General features: G+C 35.0%; 1 protein-coding gene and 1 pseudogene across 2 annotated transcripts; both read right to left on the bottom strand.

Moving 5' to 3' along the window:
- Window positions 1–3,327: 3,327 nt before the first annotated feature.
- On the bottom strand, window positions 3,328–15,534 carry ICU2 (DNA-directed DNA polymerase). Of its 2 annotated transcripts, XM_087124284.1 has the most exons (32): window positions 14,261–15,534; window positions 13,912–14,082; window positions 13,713–13,796; window positions 13,515–13,589; window positions 13,240–13,304; window positions 13,010–13,100; window positions 12,739–12,927; window positions 12,027–12,190; window positions 11,747–11,861; window positions 10,609–10,788; window positions 10,419–10,532; window positions 9,543–9,662; window positions 9,121–9,438; window positions 8,906–8,998; window positions 7,797–7,915; window positions 7,619–7,691; window positions 7,383–7,439; window positions 7,185–7,277; window positions 6,670–6,792; window positions 6,467–6,564; window positions 6,315–6,360; window positions 5,896–6,009; window positions 5,736–5,819; window positions 5,447–5,557; window positions 5,256–5,345; window positions 5,067–5,143; window positions 4,613–4,829; window positions 4,279–4,332; window positions 4,074–4,193; window positions 3,909–3,983; window positions 3,646–3,811; window positions 3,328–3,502 (listed from the first exon to the last, which is right to left on the bottom strand). In XM_087124284.1, exons 1-31 carry the CDS (start codon window positions 15,425–15,427, stop codon window positions 3,665–3,667), a joined length of 4,644 nt encoding a protein of 1,547 aa, XP_086980410.1. In that variant the 5' UTR covers window positions 15,428–15,534; the 3' UTR covers window positions 3,328–3,502; window positions 3,646–3,664. The 2 variants fall into 2 exon arrangements, with proteins under 2 accessions (XP_086980410.1, XP_023534068.2); XM_023678300.2 differs by lacking the exon at window positions 3,328–3,502 and having other exon boundaries at window positions 3,546–3,811.
- Window positions 15,535–16,647: 1,113 nt separating this feature from the next.
- LOC111794551 (mitogen-activated protein kinase kinase kinase 20 pseudogene) lies at window positions 16,648–18,038 on the bottom strand (annotated as a pseudogene).
- Between the last annotated feature and the right edge of the window lie 1,189 nt (window positions 18,039–19,227).

The following is a 19,227-nucleotide window of genomic DNA, read 5'->3' as shown; positions in this document are numbered from 1 at the left end:
TTTTATTTCAAAAATATTTTAAAACCTTTAAAATTGTTTCAAAAATACTTTTTTAAACTTCCAAAAATATCATTAATAACCTTAAAACTTCCTTTTAATAATAATAATAATAATAATGATAATAATAATAATAGTAACCCTAAAGCCGTTTGATGGCCCATCAAATAAATTATTATTTGTCCAACCACTGATCACCTAAATTTTGGTTTACATGTTCTTCAACTTCAACCAAATGCATGCCAGCCTCCAACATGAGGGATGATGCAAAGTTGGGTTGTTTGGATGACTTCCTTTTCAAAATATTATTTCTATTTTTTTAAAATTTTGATTCCCGAGTAAAAATTTTGATTTGGGGGCCAGCATCCTTACTCGCACACCGCCTTGTGTCTTCCCCCTTCGGGGAAGATCGAAAAGGCTAACACATCGTCAAGTGTCGATACCAACTGTAAGCCCAAATCCACTGCTAGCAGATATTGTCTTTTTTGGACTTTCCCTTTCGGGCTTCCCCTCAAGGCTTTAAAACACGTATGCTAAGAGAAGGTTTCCACACTCTTATAAATGGTGTTTTGTTCTCCTCTCCAACCAACGTGGGACATCACATTAACTAATTAAGATTTGTTCAAATTGGCTTAAAGATAACCACAAACATGTACTCAGTTGGTTGGAATAATAATAAAGGAATAAGGCCATTCCCCTAGGTTTGTAAGGCCCTCCACTAGGTCGTCTAAGGGCATAAGAGGGTGTCCCTTTGTGCCCCAAAATAATTGTCCTATCAAACAAGATGAGCTTGGGAGCTGTCACTTCAATATATGTCAAGTCTCTATATTTAGTGGCTCTATAAAAATTTGTTTGGCAAATTTGAGCCACAAATGGAAATGAACATCTTCCTAAAGCAACCCAACCTAAACAACAAATTGTCCCCATCCCACATGGGTATGCTTTGAGTTTAATACCTCGATACAATATCAAATCTCAATCGACCCAACTCGATCATATGCTATCTTTTTTTCTTCTTCATTTATTACATTCAACGTCTTTCTTGTTCTTTTAAATTTTGTTTTGATTGTCATATAGGTTTTTTGATGTATCATATATGGCTGTCTTTGTCGGGAAGAAATGTAGAAAAGATTCGAAAAAAAAAAAAAAAAGAGTCGAACGAAGCGATAATGAATATTTTTTAAACTTGTGAATGATTATAAAAGAATGATCTCTTTGATTCATGTTTGGTTTCATTTATTTATGAGTAGATAGCTCTTTACCAGCTTTATTAAATGTCTATTTTGGTTCAAATTTAATACTTTTCATTCAATCACTCTAGTGATTCCATTATCGTTCCACGTCTCAATTGGCATTATTTGTTATATAGTTGTTTGTTATTTAAGGCAATTAAGGCCAATATAAGCTATTTCCTTAGTTTGAATTAAATTAAATTAGGTGTTCGGCGTTACTAAGATTATTGAGTGAATATTCTAATAGGGCGAAACACCTCAACGATACTTGAAACAACTTCAAGGGATGGAATCAAGTACTTGAGTTTAGGGAGAACGTCGGCTAAGGCCAACCAAATAAGTAGTCTTACTATTGGCTCGGTCGGAAGACTTGATTGTTGAACCTTGCACGTGCCATGTAGCCTTATATAATATGACAATGATATGAAATTATATGATATGATGATGTGAATTTATATGAAATGATGATTTATTATGATGACGTTATGATGATATGATGATGTGAATTGATACAATATGATGATGCATTATGATGATATTATGATATACGATGCATGATGATATAAGATGTATGATGACGATATGACACAATATGATGATATCTTATATTATGATGATGTACATGTACTAGATGTCTTGTTGCATTATAATGGAGACTTTTCTAACCCAACTCTAAACGATGTTATTGATGGTGAATGTCTGAAAGCTTATGCATTCATGTTAGGTAGAGTAATTTGTGAATGATGTATAAGGTTCTGTTATAAGAATAATTTAAGAGAAAAAATATAGGAACTTCATGCATATTGTATGTTAATTTATATCGGGTTACTTCTCTATTTATGATAATGAGTATGGACGCGTACACTATGATGATGATGGTCATGCCTTACATGATATTCGAGAGTTTACTAACCTCCGGACGTTCGGCTACAGTTAACTAGCTTGACTATGATGGGCCCAGGGGGTGTGTGAACTGTTTGGTGGGCTCACGCTTGCACGTGTGGATCGCGTGTAGGGAAGTACTACACATCCAACTTGTCTGAACTGGAGGTCACATCTATTATGGTTTTAACGATATGTCTGTAATCATGAGTTGCATGTATTTGCATTCTCTGACCCCAATAGTGGAGTCACTTATTGAGTATTTCTTAAAATACTCAAGTCGTGTGCTACTTCTATTTTTTCAGGTAAAGGTCGTGTGCTACTTCTATTTTTTCAAGTAAAGGCAAGACATTCATGTAAAGCTAACGACAACATCAAGTCGTGTACTACTTCTATTTTTCCAAGTAAAGGCAAGGCACTTCTGTACAGCTAACGACAACATCAAGTCGTATGCTACTTCTATTTTTTCAGGTAAAGGCAAGACACTCATGTCTAGCTAGCTAATGACAAGATTACAAGTAAAGACCATGATACAAGTATAGGATGTTATTTTTAATATTTACATTTTTTTTTTATTTAATATTTGGCTTGTATGGCTTTAAAAACCTTTTTCTTAAACAAATAAGTTCATGACGTTGTTTTGCGAAGATGTTTTAATTGATTATTTCCGCCTAAGAGATTTATATTATGAAAATGATAGGACTTTAGATTCCGCCTAAGAGATTTATATTATGAAAATGATAGGACTTTAGATTAATAGAAAGCTAGAACACTACTATTTGAAAGTAGCTCGACTCCAGAATTGTGGATTGTGCATAATTGCAGATGACTACACCAGAGAATTCATGAGATTGAAACAGTTTGCACCGTCACTAGTAGACACAGAGTTGAAAAAGGACACATCACTGTGTCCATGGCTATAAATTGCATGACCAGAGGGAGTGAGAACCCAACTAATCCACCAAGAGCATCGGGTGGAACTAACAACCCTATGCAAACTCGTTCTTAAGCAAGGGCATATGCATCGAAGATGTCGGGAAATTCGACACAATGATGACAAGTACAAGTACGCTATCAATCCTGAGATATTATGCGTGGACTTTATTTGAACACTGTTAATCTTCATTTCTTATCTCTTATCTTTTGCTTTTTTTAAGGAAAATAAAAATAATAAAACTATTACTTAAAAAAGTTTGATTAACGCTCTGTTACTTCTGCTTTATAAGTAGAAAATGATGCAAATATGGCGTGTTAACGCTTTCTATAACAATCGTTTGCAGGCACAGATTAATTTAGAAGATTAGGTACCTGCTTTAAACACACCTCCATCTTTGCATCATTTTCTCACCCATTTGTGGAAACCTATCTTGTTGATATCATTAGAAAATTAACTACACGTATGTATAAAACTTGAGTTAATAACAATTCAAATGGTGGAACCCAAAAATTACTAGTTTTCTATTGGAGCATTAATCGATATGACAAATATATACAATGTAGAGGAGAGAAATGAATGGATATCTAGCATGCCTACCTCGGTTATATATGCAAACTCAAACTGTAACTACAAAATCCTGCAATTGCACCCAACCATATGCACTGCGATCTCGAAGACTTTGAATTGTTGATGCAGCTAACTCTACTATTGGCCTAATTTTGGCCATTTCTTTCTCTAAAGTTACCCTTGCATGAACCTCCAACTGTTGCATAAAACAAACAATATCTTAATGGCTTGTGGATAATGTCTAGATTGTCTCAACTAAAGAATATAGAAGCGAATGAAGAGAATCAAACAACCTTTTCCATACAGCGTATGGTATCCAAAGTGTGACTAAAATATGCAAGCTGCTTGTACAAATCCACTTCTGTGTACTGATGTCATGGGACAATCACGATTAGAACCATAACTCGTAAGATGTAAAAGAACTATAAGTGCTTGAAAAGTAGATGATGTAATAATACCTTTCTTATTAGACGCCCATTGCAGTGGGTATAGTTTGGGCAGATGGTTCCTTTCTCAGAGTCGCCCATAACTCGAAGATTGACAGCACGTGTGGCATATTTGCAGGTTTCATCCTCACACTATAATATTCAAAAGAATTGTGAGATTTACACTTTCACTAACAATATAATTTCCTCACATAAAAATCTAGGAGGTGGATTTTACCATCAGTAAGCCATTATAATACATCGAAATGAACCTCTCTGCTTGCCTTTTTACCTGTGACATTATAAATTGTGATATTGTTAAATGGTACTTTGAGTTTCCAAATTGAAACAAGTCTTCCCTAGCGACACACAACATGACAGTCTAATTTTGAGACCCCATTCTCAAGAGTAGTACCAAACTTGATCCAGAATCAATTCGGGTGTCCAATTCTTGTACCATTTATAACCATTTGCAGATTAAAAAGCCACATATAGATGCTACACGTTCTCTAGAAAGAGCATAATGATTGATTGGTTGGAAAAAGTGGCATCAAATTGCAATGCATAGGCACCTGATTGGAAATCATTCCAGGAGTCATTCTACCCGCACTAGCTTCGTCAGGACATTTCGGACAACGCAAATTATTCCAAAATTTGCTTGTAGGTTCATCAACTGCCTTTTCTTGCTTTCCATCTGCCGATTTGTATATAGAACTGAAGATAGCAGGACACTCAAAAGTACCAGAGCAGCTGGGGCAAGTTAACGTCAGTGGTATACAGCCCTGATACCTGCAAGTGGTTAAACAAAAGCAAAGTTATAATTTTAGAATCCACAAAAACTTTTAAGTTCTAAGAATTATGGAGAATAATAAGTACAGGTACGACATGCAAGGGAAATAATAGGATTGGTTGAAAATTTAGCAATTCATATCATTAACTTTCCTCATCATCATTTACTTTCTTTTTATATATATAAGAAAGAATTTTATTGATGTATGAAGGGAGAGGAATTAACTATTTCATTACCTTTCCACATCGTTTATGGAACACAAAAGGGAAGAGGAGACATCACTTCGGGAAACTTCACTTGATTTGTTTTGAAACTGAACATGTACACAGTACCTCAGAAGTGCGAATACAATATTGGAACGAAACTGAGGAAACCCTCTACTTTTTTTTTTTTTCTTCTTTCAGTTAGCAGGATCTATGTTTTACCTTCGATGAATCAAGCCCCAGACAGTCAGCCAAGCGTTCTGGGCTAGTGCCCTGGATTGAGGCACATAGACGAGAAACCACAGGGTGAATCTGTTCATATGTTAAAAATATCAAACCATTAGAATAGCATTAACAACAGATTATGATCATTTGTGACAAAGCAATTAAAAGCAACAAAACAGGAGGAAAACCTGCTGTGACAGGTAGTAATCGATGTCGATCATCCATTTTCCATCTTCCTTCTTTAATTCATCAGGATGTCTAGCCCGCTGAGCAATGCCTACAGAACCACCGGTAGATCCCTGACCAGAAAAGCAAGGCAAGGATTAAAAAGGAAAAGAGAATCTCATTAATGATATACTGCCAACTTTTCTATCCAAAAAAGTATTCTACTTACTTTCAGAGTTCACCAAGTAAAATAGTTAAAATTTCAGTTAAAGCATCATATGCAGGAATAAATACGAAACCAATTGCACAAACCTGCTCACAGCAAATTATATATGGGATCGTATCACCAACAGAACAGCCAGTTGAATAGCCCATTTGTTTTAACCTTAGTGCAACCTGTTCATTGATCATACATCAAGACTAATGTAATCGTTAATAAAATAATTTGGCTGAGGTTTAAGCATCTGCTTACTTGAACATGTGGTTGGTTTCTGGCATCAGGATAGGCTTCAGGTGGCTTGGTCAATGTCTTCGTGATGATATATTTCTCAAGTGCAACTTGCCCTTTCCTCATATCCTCTTGTATCTGTGTAAAATTAGCTCATTTAAATCCCAAATAATTCTTCATAAACAATATTGATTGTAAACCTTTAAAGATTCATTTTTTCTACTTTTCCACTTTTGAGCAGTGGTGTTTTTATTTTATTATTATTATTATTATTATTATTTTGGTTCGGGGGCGGAAGACGTTTTGCAGAGTTGTTTGACGATCATTGCCATTTTATGAACACAGCCCAATTAAAATTTTAGCAACTTTCTGAGCATCAACGTACATCTATCTCAAAGAGGAAGTATTCACAAAATCGCAACATGAAAAGGTAATCTTTTTACCTTCACAAGAGAATCGTGTATCGATTCAGTGACGTCCTCACATGACCTGTAAGCATGGGGAAAGAGAGGGGTCAGAGTAAAATTAATGCAATTTCTAACAAATAACTTCCATTTAGAACAAACAAATAAAAACCTCAAGGGAAAAGACATACCCTCCAGACAATATTTGACTCAAGCAGAAATCACCTAATTCCTTTGACAATAAGCTCCAATCACGACGAACCATATCAAGACCCTTGCGCTCAATAACCTGAATATGAAGTCAAATGGAAGTATATTGTAGTAACCTCATATGGAAGTATATCTCCCATTTTCCAAAAGGGACCAATTACAAATGGAAGTACATTGTAGTTACCTCATATGGCGTTCCATCCTTGAACTGCAACTTCACAGCTGCATATTTCTTTTTCTTCAGAAGCAGCATTCTCTTATACAAGCCATCAAGATCAATTTCTAAACATTTATACTTTTTGTTGACCTGGAAAAGGAGAAACGGAAAGGACCTCGCATTAATACTGACATTATGAGTGGAAAGATTTAAAAAGAAAATGCTGTTGTCTTGATCTGTAAGGGAACCTATTTGTGTTGCCTCATATAAGCCTTCCAGTGAATTATGACTGATTTAGATGGACCTCAAAACTATTATCGAGCATTTTTTAAGACAAAATTTCAAACCCAGAATAAAGGGTTTTTTTTGCATGCGTGTTACTACAAATTGTGCATACTAAATGAGAAGGCACAAACAGGAAAGTTCCACAATTTCCAATAATATAATAATTTGATCCGTAGACAAGAGAGCAGTTTAGTAGGTTTCCAACATAATAAATGCAAATATACTTCGAAAAATTCAACCAGACCCCACAGCCTCACCTCTTGTATAACTTTTCCTGCAATTGCTTTCACTTGACCAATATCATCAAGTCCACTATGAATCATTATTGAATCGGTATCACCATAAATTACCTGTCATGAGAAAGCTAATATATTCATGAGTCCAAAGTACTCGGTAGGGCATGGAGTTTATGCAGAAATCTATATAATTTAAGGATTTCAGCGTTCAACTATAACCTCTAGGTTCAGATTATTCTGTACAAGATCAACAGTGCTCTGCAGTATTTCTCTTCCCTGTAAAATAAGTAGATTAGTATAAGTGAAAGTTGATGTAGATTCTTTTTTTCTTTCTTTCTTTCTTTTTCTTTTTCTTGTGTTTTTCCTGGAATGCTGGAGAGGGGAGGGTGATCTATGACATGATTAGCATAAATTGGAACTGCCAATCTGCAACATAAGCAACCTAATTCCCTTACTTGTGAAGTAATAAGCTCTGCCAGTGGTTTTGCATAAAACCTTGAATTAGAAAACCCAAGACATCCATACATACTGCATCACCATTGCCGGATTATGTTAAGGCACAATGAAAAAGATGATTAGAACACAAGATATATGTAACAGAAGAATGAAAAATAAGCATAAGGAGAAAAATACCTGTTTGCAGTGAGCTTTAATGCCTGCTGTTGAATGTCAAGTTGCTGGAGCTTGATACCAGATGCATTCTTCATCCATGACTTCACCATTCTTCTCCTCTGAACCAGATTTTTTAGCAACTGTGGAAAACAGAAGTGAAGAGTATCATCATTGCCTAATCTTTCTACCAAGAATTGGAAGAATATAAGATAGTAAAACATGGACAGGAGTCCCATGACATGCATTAACCATTCCTTGGGTGCAACTCGTGCCTTGAAACAATGACCAAAGAAAGATAATACAGGACTCAAAACTTGACCTTTTAACCTTATATAAAGGTAGAGACATTTCAATTACGACACTGCAACTCCTAAACAAATATCACATGGAAGATCTCAGAAGATTTCATGAAAAAAAAAAAAATGCTTTAATCAAACAAGATGATAGCTCAATGAAGCACCTTTAGGTTGAATAAAAGCAAACGAGAATATGGTTACACTCCTGCCCTAAGAAACATCCTTCCAAAAGAACCCCAAACAGATTGGAATAAGAGAAGTTCTGAAGAACCCTTGAAATTTTAAACAAACTAACAAAACCACCCTACTTCACCCAAACCAACATCGAAACTAATCCCCCTTTATTTATGCCCTTTTAGTACTCAGATCCAAACACCAACCACTAAATACAATACAAATATCAAACTCCACGTAAAACAAAGGATTTAACATATTTTATCAATGCATACGTCATATTTTGAAACAGCATCATAATGAATATTCATGGTCACCCCAAATGATATGGGAACAGTTGTGCCAAAAATTCATAGATGTGGATGGACTTACAACAACAATCCATTTAATTAGCTATATAGCGACAGTCACGGTTCAAAATTAGCCCAACACATTATTGTAGATTAATGTAATAATCATTTTTTTATCACCAAATGTATTATAACATTTCCAGTTCCCACTCATTTCCCATAAGTAAGCATGAAAATAGAACATTAGCAACCAATGGAAAAGAAAAGAAAAGTGAAGGAAAAAAAAAATCATTTTCTAAGACTTGAGGATATTTTCTTAAGCCTAAACATTTGAAGAAATTTAGTTTTCATCCAATTGTGCATAATGTACCTCAGGAAGAACTCCAGTGACTTTACTAGACGGCAGACAAGGAATGACACCATCTGGAGATCTTTCAACAGTGGTGAAGCAAATATTATATTCCTACATGATCAAGATACAAATTCCCACAAGTGTGGCACACAAATTAAATTAGATCACTCTGTACTACGCTTAAAATACACCAGCAAGAAGTTGATGAACATTAAGGGGACCAACAGACTAACCTGAATGATGGAAGGATACAGACTGTTGAAGTCCAGGAGCAATATATATTTATCATATAAACCTCGTTTTGGCTCCAAGACTAGCCCACCTGCATAGGAGGATCCCTTTTTTCCTTTTCCACTTTCAGTATTGGGAGCTTCTATATTTGCATCATCTAAATCAACATTATCAAGATTTTTTTCCTCAGAACCATGATTCGTTCTCTTTTTAACCATCTTTTTTTCCTTCACATAAGTTGAAATCTTGTCGGGGACAATATACTTTTTGGCATGGAATGCATGAAGTAAGAGATACTCTACTCTCTGGGCTCTAGCACCCTGAAAAAGTATTTTCATCAAATCAAGACGGGTAAAACTCTCATTATAACTTTATAGAAAAACTATGGAATGAAATCAAGATGAAATATGTCTATAGGGCTTACCTGCAGACTTCTTCCCCAGAGGTTACCACTAATATTAGTCAACTGACGTGTAAGGGGAAGAACACTTAAATGAAACATGAGTTCCAATGACAACCATGCATCTGTCTCACCATATTCAATCTGAAATATTAAAACACCATGAGAATAAGGCAGTTTGAAGACTTAAATATAACATGATTATCAATGATAACCATGCATTTGTCTCACCATTTCAATCTGAAATATTGAAACATCATGAGAAATAAAATTCGAAAATTCAAATAATGTGACAGATTTCAACTTTTAGTTTACCATTCGAGAAAAAGAAAAATAACCCGTTCATAAACTTTGACCTTCATTCCTTTCTGTAGCTGAAAATCAATTTTGTAACCTTTTCTGATTACAAGAGCCCTCTAAACTTATAGTTATAATAATGAAAAGTTAATTATGGCAGATGTTAATGAACACCGTTGGATTAAAAAAGAATACTTTTCCCCCACTTTCATTTCGTCTCTGGCACAAGTTTGCAAAACATCAAAACTTTGAATGTTTATAGTACTTCCAAAAGGTAAATTTGAACTCGTGGCACTTAGGCCTTAGCTTGGGTCAAAAGCCTTTGGCTGATAATATTTATAGATATGCAATATTCTAGCATGTTCAAGTTATTGATCAATAAAAAGAACGGGGGTAGTCAATGAAAGGCTCTCGTGGCTTCACCAATTGTGACTCATATATTTAAACATAAAGAGAACTCTAACACAGTAATTATTTCAAAACACTATAAGCTATCACATCTCCGGAACAAATATTCACAACTATTTTATCCAAATTGTAATAACTGCGAACAAGTACAATGATTTCAAGACCAAGTGGAACGATATAGAATCCTCAACTCACCAGGTTCATGAGAGACTCTGATGCATGGTACATTCTTGGAATATCGTGAGGAGTGACTTCCTTGCGGTCCTTGTTAAGTTGAGTCTTTGCTAGCTCTGTCAAAGAATAACTAATCTGAAAGAATAAAAGCAAGGCTTCAAAACCCAAATGATTAAATGACACCAATACATCTCCAACATATATACTATACCTCTTTCAATAGGTCACGGGAAGACAAGTACGTATCACATAAGAGCCGACCAGCAATGCAAGACATGACTCCGGGACTTGCTCCAGACCCAAAAATGCCCCCTCCTTTTCCAAGTTTAGGCATAACAGACCGCTTAAGACGACCTATTTTGGACCACATGCAGCTTGGTACTCGGCAAAACTGTAATATAATAGAGAAACTTCTAAGTAAAATTGCACCTTTTCTCGTCATTTTGTCAGCAAGGCAACAAGGAACCATATCTAGGACATAACTTCTATGAAATCTTCTAAGACACAATATATCAGCATTCTTTTAGACGAATAATTCATGTACTAATGACATAATATGAGATGAATAACAGGAGGTTCTTGAGAGACATTAACTTCAGAATAGATTGGGGGTTTTAATGTGCAGATGAATCATTCACTTTGGAGTAATTTCATAGACTACTTGAAGAAGTCAGCTCTTAACCTTACGTTTGTTCCAAGTCAAAAGAAAGAATGAATCTATAAAGAAAAAACCTTCAAACAGAAAGAGAGATAGAACACTAGTTTCTGGGTAAATTACAATAAAAGAAAATACAATAATTTTTTAGTAAGGTGTAAAAGTGTCAAATATGTAGTTTTTGGTTAGTTTTAGAAGCTTTTTGAGAATTTCAATTACATCAAGACCGTTTGTTTGTGATCCAGATTCTGGGGTGCTTTCCAAAGTTTTATACTGTATCTACTATTTTTTCTAAGGTTTGTACAGCAAGTGAAGTGAATACTTCTTTTTGTGGCACCAAAGGCGAAGAACCTTTCATTTTTTGCAGTTGTTAAAGCTTCTTTTAGGGGTTTATGATCAGGAAGTTCACTTTGAAAATTAAAGGCAAAAGAGTTGTTTTGTTCCTTCTTAGTGGATCATGGATGCCATCTTCTTCTTCTTCTTCTTCTTCTTCTTTGGTGTGTGCACGCACTGCTGGGGGAATAGATTGTATGTTATGGGGTCTTGGGACGTTTATTTACTCCTCAAGGAGTTTGTTACTATGCAAAGATGGTTGTAACTTTAACAATTTCAAAGAAAATTTTTGTTTCCTTCTCAAAAGGAAAAAGAAAAACACTTAGTTACTTTGTTTATATTAATTTCTTGATAATTGTACCTGGGCTCGATGGAGAAGAACATCTAGGTCAAACCCAGAGATATTGTGTCCAACCAGCACATCACTATCCAATTTGAACAATTCAATCATTAATCGATTCAACAAGGCTCGTTCACTGCAAGGGAAAAGTTCTAGTTAAAACAATAGGACAGAATGAATGAAATAACTCCATTCACTACCTAAAAAAAATATATATTAATATTATAATTTTGCTAGTAAGAGAGAAGTTTTCTACAAGAAACAGAGTAATATTTTAGGACAATACTACTAAGTAACCTACTTGCCCTCGCAGATTAAAACATTTGATCCAGCCTTCGAATTTCTATCTGTGGACTCTTTAGCAAATCCCATAGGAAATATGCCTCCATCAAGCTTACGGATGATAGTAAAATGTCTAAGCATACCAGGCTTTTTCCATTCTGTGGCTAACATGGGACCGTCAATCTGAAATGTCAAGCAGTAGTTGACGAAGATTTAATAATGTTAAATAATCTCCATATACTTTGATAAATATCTGTATACTGGAGAGTAAAAACAAGCTAATAATTATTTTACAAAAATTTGCCATAATTAGCAACAGTTTAACTATTGAAGATACATACTTCAAAAGCTTATAAGTAGTCATTACAACTCTTCCAAAAACTCATTCATTCTTAAATTGATTTCATTCATAAAGTTCAATTGTATGCATCCATCATAACGAATTCACAACATAATGCTACTCTGAGATACAGATAGATCGATCAAAAAAAATGTAAAGATTCAACAATTCTACTTGAAAGTTTGTATTTTTCCTATCAAGTAGACCATGTTCCTCTGAGGTATATAGTTGCTGTGACTCTATCAATTATCAAGTACACTAGCATAACCCTTCAAACATCTAATAGCTGATTGGCAAATCCAATTCATATTTTTAACCAAAAAAAAAAATTGTCACACCAGAAGAAAAATGCAAACATAATCAATAACAGTGGCAGTAGTTCATAACTAACCTTCGCTCTTTGACAGCATATAACAGATGCAGACACAATTTCATTGACATTCTGCTTTTCATTAATAATGGTCTTTATGTTTATTGCAGTGACAATCATAGGAGGAATCTCCAAAGTTTTGCTTGATGAAGTTGAAATCTGAACATCTTTTGGAGAGTCAATTATCACCTCAAACTTGCACCAGCTCACCTTCATAAGAATATCATCATAGTATTAGCTTCTTTGATGTATATAAATATTAGTAAATTATGAAAGGTCCAAGCAGTCTTACTCGTTGAGAAACAGGACAGGAAGAAAATTTTGAAATTGACAACCAGGAGGGACCCTTTATTTTCCTTTTAATGAGAAGAAGTTCCAAGGCACTGCATTTATTGACATGTTAAAATCATCAATTCCCTTAATCAAGAAAGTATACTGAATGCACATGATCATATAGTTGATAGAACGTAAAGATGTGAGATGGCTAGAAAAGATAAAACGAGCATTCTAAGATATTTATACCTGCGATGTGTTCCTAAGAGTGCACAGAAGGATTCTCCTTTTAGATCAGCAGGAAGTGGGGGATGCTGTCACAAGTTTAACCATAGTCAGTAATTCCCAAATGGCAGTGATAATAAAAATATAAATTAACAATAAAAAGAAAACTAAGAGATGTGCCTTCCCAAGGGAAATTTAAGAATTTAAACCTCCAAAGAACTACAAATTATGGTGTTCAAGATCTCACTGTACTAAAAAACTGAAAAGATGAATCTTAATTCAAATTAAAAGTATCATACCTTGAATGGGTAATTAATCTTAAGAACATAATTTTCCCCCGTAGGTATGTCTTGACGCTCAAATGCATATTTCCTCTGTAATGATATTTTTTTAATAAATACATAATAAGCTGGTAATTCAAAAAAATAAAACAAAATTTGGCATTGTACAACTACATAATTATATATATGAAATAAACAAAAGTTTAATTAGCAAACCTTAACGGGTGTCATGCTAAATGTTGGAACATTGAGATCTAGCAACTGCTGAGCTATTTCATTTTTTAATCCTGCAGTCACTTCCTAACAGAAGTGAAGTATAAATACATTAACAGAAGCAAGCAAGATAAAAATTTCTTCAGAGAGACCAAAGGATACCAAGCATAACATATTCAGTTACAAGAGTGGATAACATTACTTGCAACTTGGTACGCAGATCTGTAGGAGAAAGCTGGGATTGTTCGGCATCGTTCTGAAGCTTCAACATCTCATCCGAATGAAGAAAAGAGGCACTTGGAATGGCATATACGCATCTCTGCACGTTTTTCACCACCACACAACAACTGTGGTACGTATCTCCAGCTTTGACCTATTACAAGAAGATAGGAGACCAAAGTCAATCAAGATGATCACTCTTATCATCTGGATTCACTTAATAGTAGTCGGTTCTAATAATTAGTATTGATAGGCAGTAAACTAGTGATATTCATTTTATGAGTTGCAAGTGTTCGAATGATTACTATTGATAGGCAGTAAATTAGTAATACCTTGCCAAACAGATATACGGTGCCCATATTTGCACCGAAGAGCTCCTCATGCGCATCAACCATATAGAAAGGCAGAGAGCCATCAGCGTCAATATCAAAATGGGATTTATCTTCAGAAGCATCTGCAGCAGAATCAGCATTTCCACTCCCTTCACTTCTCACTGCTTGCCATCCCGCAGTGGCACTCAAAGCTGGGTCTTTTACATCGCTAATCGTAGCATTCAAAGTACAAACCGGCTCCTTCTTCACTAAAGATTCTGACTTCGTTTCAACCACAATTGGCATATTATCTTCAATTACATCTTCCTTGATCGAAGGATTATGAGATTGCCCAACTGAAACCAGATTGATTTCAGAATCTAAATCATCCTTTGAATCAAATTTCTTAGTTTCACCATTTCCCTGGATCTCTATATCAGCTCGCACAGACTCCAAATCACTGTTTGTGAAATCCTTGGTCATTCCAGAGTTCCCGTTTACAGTACCCTTAACCAATTCAGATCCACCAGTTAAATTAAGACTCTGAGCAATTACTCCCTCGCATTTCATAGAAGGAACAGGCGCAAATGTTTTCGATATTGGTGTAGCTCCGATTTGCCCCTTTCTACGCCGCTCTCTATCAGTCTCATCCGGCGCAAATTCGGCAATCACATCATCGACAATACTGTCACAAGCCAACCCTTTAGCCTTATCATCTTTACCCGTTTTCCTGAAGATCGAGGAAGTGAACATCGAAGAAAGTTTCTGTTTCCCCATCATCGCAGCCGCCGCCGACAGAGAAGTAGAAGAGGGCTTCTTCGGTTGCGCTTCTTTCTTCTCTGATTTCCTCTTCTTAGGTTTCTCAGGCTCGCCATCAGACTCATCAGAGAAACAAATCCCAGCTTTGGACCAATCCTCTTCCTCGCCTTCGTCTCCATATCCAAGACCGTCGTCGTCAACAATAAACCCTCGGGCTTCTTCCCGACGCTTTGCAACAAGAGCATCATACTCATCCTCGGGAATCGTATCGTAGATAGGGTTCTCCAACTTAACTTGGAAACCACCGGCTTCTGATCGACGGCCGCCAGTGCGGATGGCTTTGAGTCGTTCCAGAGCCTGAAGGCGAGCGGTTGCCTCAGATCCTCGGCTCCTCCGGCGATTTGCGGCTGAAGGCTGCTCGTCCGCCATTTCTGATTAGAAATTAATCCGGACGGCGCTGGAGTTAACTTCGATTTTGTTGGTGCGAATTTGCGTCAGGGTTTGGAGTCGAAATGGCGGGAAGAACTTGTGCTTTTTGGCGGGAAACGGTTCTAATGTTCTTTATTTCCTGTCCCTCTACATATATAAAAATTCAAAAAATAATAATTAATAAAAATATTAAAACTACACAAAACGAAAAATAAATTATTTTAAATTATTTTAATTATAAAAAGAGAATATTTATCCAGAGTTATTTATTTAAAATTAAATAACATAATAAAATAGTTAAAAATATTTTTATATATTTTGATAGGTATATATATTCACCAACGTTCCAACAAAACTTTCAACCCAACGACCCCAAATGAATGCTATCTTCAACAAATTTACTCTTTCGTGTCATACTCCTCGCTGATCTCATGAATTTTTCAACAAAAAGTATTTCTCGACCTCTCTTTGAATTTTTCAGGTCCAAGCTTCACGTTCGTTTAAATCCAACGCTCAACTTGCAGGGGATGTTAGGGATAGTTGACCGTTCATTATAAGATAAATATCTAGATATTTGCCTTACATTACGGATTACCATATTTGCTTTTTTATTAAAAACAAATATATTGTATTCATTTATTATTCTTTCCTTCTAATATTATTTATAATTTACCATATTCTATAAATGATTATAAATAAGATGATTCTCACCACCATTTCGGTGCAGTGGATTCAACAAACATTTACGGTGTCCTTATTTATAAACCCATAATTTTCTTTTTAATTAGCCAATGTAGACTACTCTGCCTCCCCTAAAGTCTCATTCTGTAGAGCTCTCGAACAGTCTCCTCTTAGTAGAGGCTTGACTCCCTTTTTAGAGCCCATCGAACATAATAATATGATATTATCCACTCTAAGCATAAACACTCATTACTCTACTCTTGGTTTCCTCGAAATACTTTATACCAATAAATATAGTATTTCTTACTTGTAGCTCGTAACTTTCATCTTAATTAGCTAACGAGGGACTACTCATCTCAGTAATTTTTAATACCATTCTTACGTAGAGACTCAATTCGTTCTTACATTATGAATATATTCGTAACTAATTTCTCTTGGAGGCATTTTCGTAGCAATAGTATATTCCAGATTTTGTTACGAATAAATAATAATAATAATAATAAAATTATATACAATTTCCAAGTTGAATATGTTCTGTCGTTACATTAATAATTATTTACAGAGTGACAAAACTGTCTCGCAATCAGAACAGAAGCGTGGAATAATCCTTCACAAAAATATTTTTTCTACTGTTCCTACTTTTATCTACCCAAAAATAAATCAAATCAAATATAAATTCTCTCCATCACCTCACTGTCACCCAACTTTCTGTAACAGACCAATCCAATGGCTTCTCCGTCACTAGCCGTCGGAGTCTATTCATCATCTCCGCCGTGGAACTAGAACAACACAAATTCATCTCGTCGCAACGTTGATTTGAAGAACAAACGAATTCCGGGAAGTCGAAAGGACCCGTCGGCGACTCGGTTGTCAGGTTCGATTCTTTTAATGTAACAGTCTCACCGGCACCGGCCACAAATGGGTGATTCAGAAGCATCTCCGCCGTCCATCTCTTCCTCGGATCCTTGACGAAACACCGACGGAGAAAATCTTTCCCTTCCTCCGATAAATTCTCTGGCATCTCCGGCACTTCGTCTCCGACTCCGATCATCATCATCAGCCCAAATATATCCGTTTCTGGCCTAACCCTCCACGCCGGCTTTCCTCCCACCATCTCCACGACGGCGCAACCCAACGCCCAAACATCACACGGCGGCGCATACTTCCCGCCGTTTACCGTCTCTGGCGACATATACATCGGCGTCCCTCTCCACTCAAATTTCTCCTCTGTTTCCTCTGTTTCCGCCGCCGCGGCCTCTTTCGCAAGCCCAAAATCAGCGATCTTAACCTCACCATTCCCAAAAACCAACACATTGGAAAGCTTCAAATCACAATGAACAAACCCATTACCATGAACATGCCGAAGCCCACAAAGAATCGCCCTCGTATACCGTCGAACATCAAATTCCAGCAACCCACCGCCGTGGAGTTTCACAGTATCCGCAAGGCTTCCGCCATTGGCATACTCCAAGAACAGATTATAATACTTCTCCCCATCTCTTTCAACACTAAATCCATCACCAAAACAAGTAACGATTTGTGGGCAATTCCCAATTCGATCCAAAACCTTCTTCTCGTTCTTCAGCGAAACAGAGGACACCGAAACAGAAACAGAGGATTTCACCGCCATTAATGGCGGAAACTGATCGAAGCCCTTTATGAGTTTTGCTAAACTGATCGTCCCAAAATTTCCACGACCCAGTTCATGTCCTCGAACCCACTCCATTGATGAAACTCAAAGGCTAAATCTTTTTGGTTTTCCGATGGGTTTCTTTCTTGGCGAAGAAGATAGAAATAGCGATGAATTTATAATTCGAAGATTCTTAAAGGTAATTCCATAAAAGGAAACGGAGTTGTAAGCCGAAGATCATATGAAATAGAAAAGGAAAGAATTTTAGAAGTATTTATGGCACATGATCACCACGCAAGATTTTTGGCCGTTGTTTAATGATTTCTTTACGAATTTAAGATATTTTCGATGATTGAATATACCAATATAATTTTACATATTCTTCTCTATCTTTATCTTTTATCTTTTATTGTATTTAAATGGTTTAGGTATTTTTCTATAAAATTATGTATAATTAGTAATAATGTGAATTAGGATATGTTAATGTTTAAATTCATTTTTTAAAATTAACATTTTAAAAAAATTATTTTGACGTCCCTATTTTCCTATTAAAAATAAGGTCGTCAATGTATGTATGACATAATTGTTACGTGAAAAAAATATTCCATTAAAACGATGATAATTTTGAATAAAATTAAAAAATAAATTATATTATTTTAGTTTTTGAAATTATATATTTCAGTTTTTTGGGTGTTTGAATAATGGTTGAATATCTATTTCAATATTTCAAAAAAAAAAAAATTGTATTTATCTCCAAAAGTAAATAAATTTTTATTTTTTTTCTCTAAAATTATATTTAATGGGTGAGATAATGTGATGAAATTGTTAAAAACTGTAAACTTAGATAAATATTGTAATTTTTACCGTCAAATTTTCACTACTTCATCCAATAATTTAAATAAAAATTAATATAAAAGTTTACAAAAATAAAAATCAATAATTTTAATAAAATCAAGCTGTGTACAAAAAAAAACAAAAGCTCTAATGTCATTTTTTTTATTTCTAAACTTTTATCATAAATACAATTTACTCACAATAATTTTAATTATTATTAAATAATAAACCTCGACATTTAATTTTGATGGTCTTTTTTTTAAATATTAGAGACTAAATCATTACAACATGAAAAAATTTAAGAACCGAGTAATTACAAAATTGAAAGTATATGAACTAAATCATTATAAATCAAAATTTAACCACGTAATTATTACTTTCTTAAAAGTTAAAAGGATGAAAAAATATTTTTTTTTAGCATGACGTTGTAACTATTTTGAGGATATGAAATTATGGTTTGAGAAATACTCAAAATAATAAATAGTTACTACTTATATCAATAAGATGCACATTCATTTTCGAATCTCAAATCACAGGAACTAAATAGTTAAGCGTGTTTTGGTTGAAACAAAATTATATATTATGTGACATCATGTGACAAAACATGAGGAAATGACTCGTGTTGGTTTGTGAGAATAGTCTTCACTTTTAGAAT

Source organism: Cucurbita pepo, chromosome 5, assembly GCF_057944985.1.
Source record: "Cucurbita pepo subsp. pepo isolate OVF chromosome 5, ASM5794498v1, whole genome shotgun sequence".
Lineage (NCBI taxonomy): Eukaryota > Viridiplantae > Streptophyta > Magnoliopsida > Cucurbitales > Cucurbitaceae > Cucurbita > Cucurbita pepo.
This window is presented reverse-complemented; position numbering and strand designations above follow the sequence as displayed.

Excerpts from the sequence above, each read along its gene's own strand:
- ICU2 (XM_087124284.1), bottom strand. The coding sequence starts at position 15,427 with ATGGCGGACGAGCAGCCTTCAGCCGCAAATCGCCGGAGGAGCCGAGGA. Across the intron at positions 12,928-13,009 it reads CCTGTCCTGTTTCTCAACGA|GTGAGCTGGTGCAAGTTTGA; the intron begins GTAAGACTGCTT and ends ATTCTTATGAAG. Across the intron at positions 10,533-10,608 it reads CCCGTGACCTATTGAAAGAG|ATTAGTTATTCTTTGACAGA; the intron begins GTATAGTATATA and ends TTATTCTTTCAG.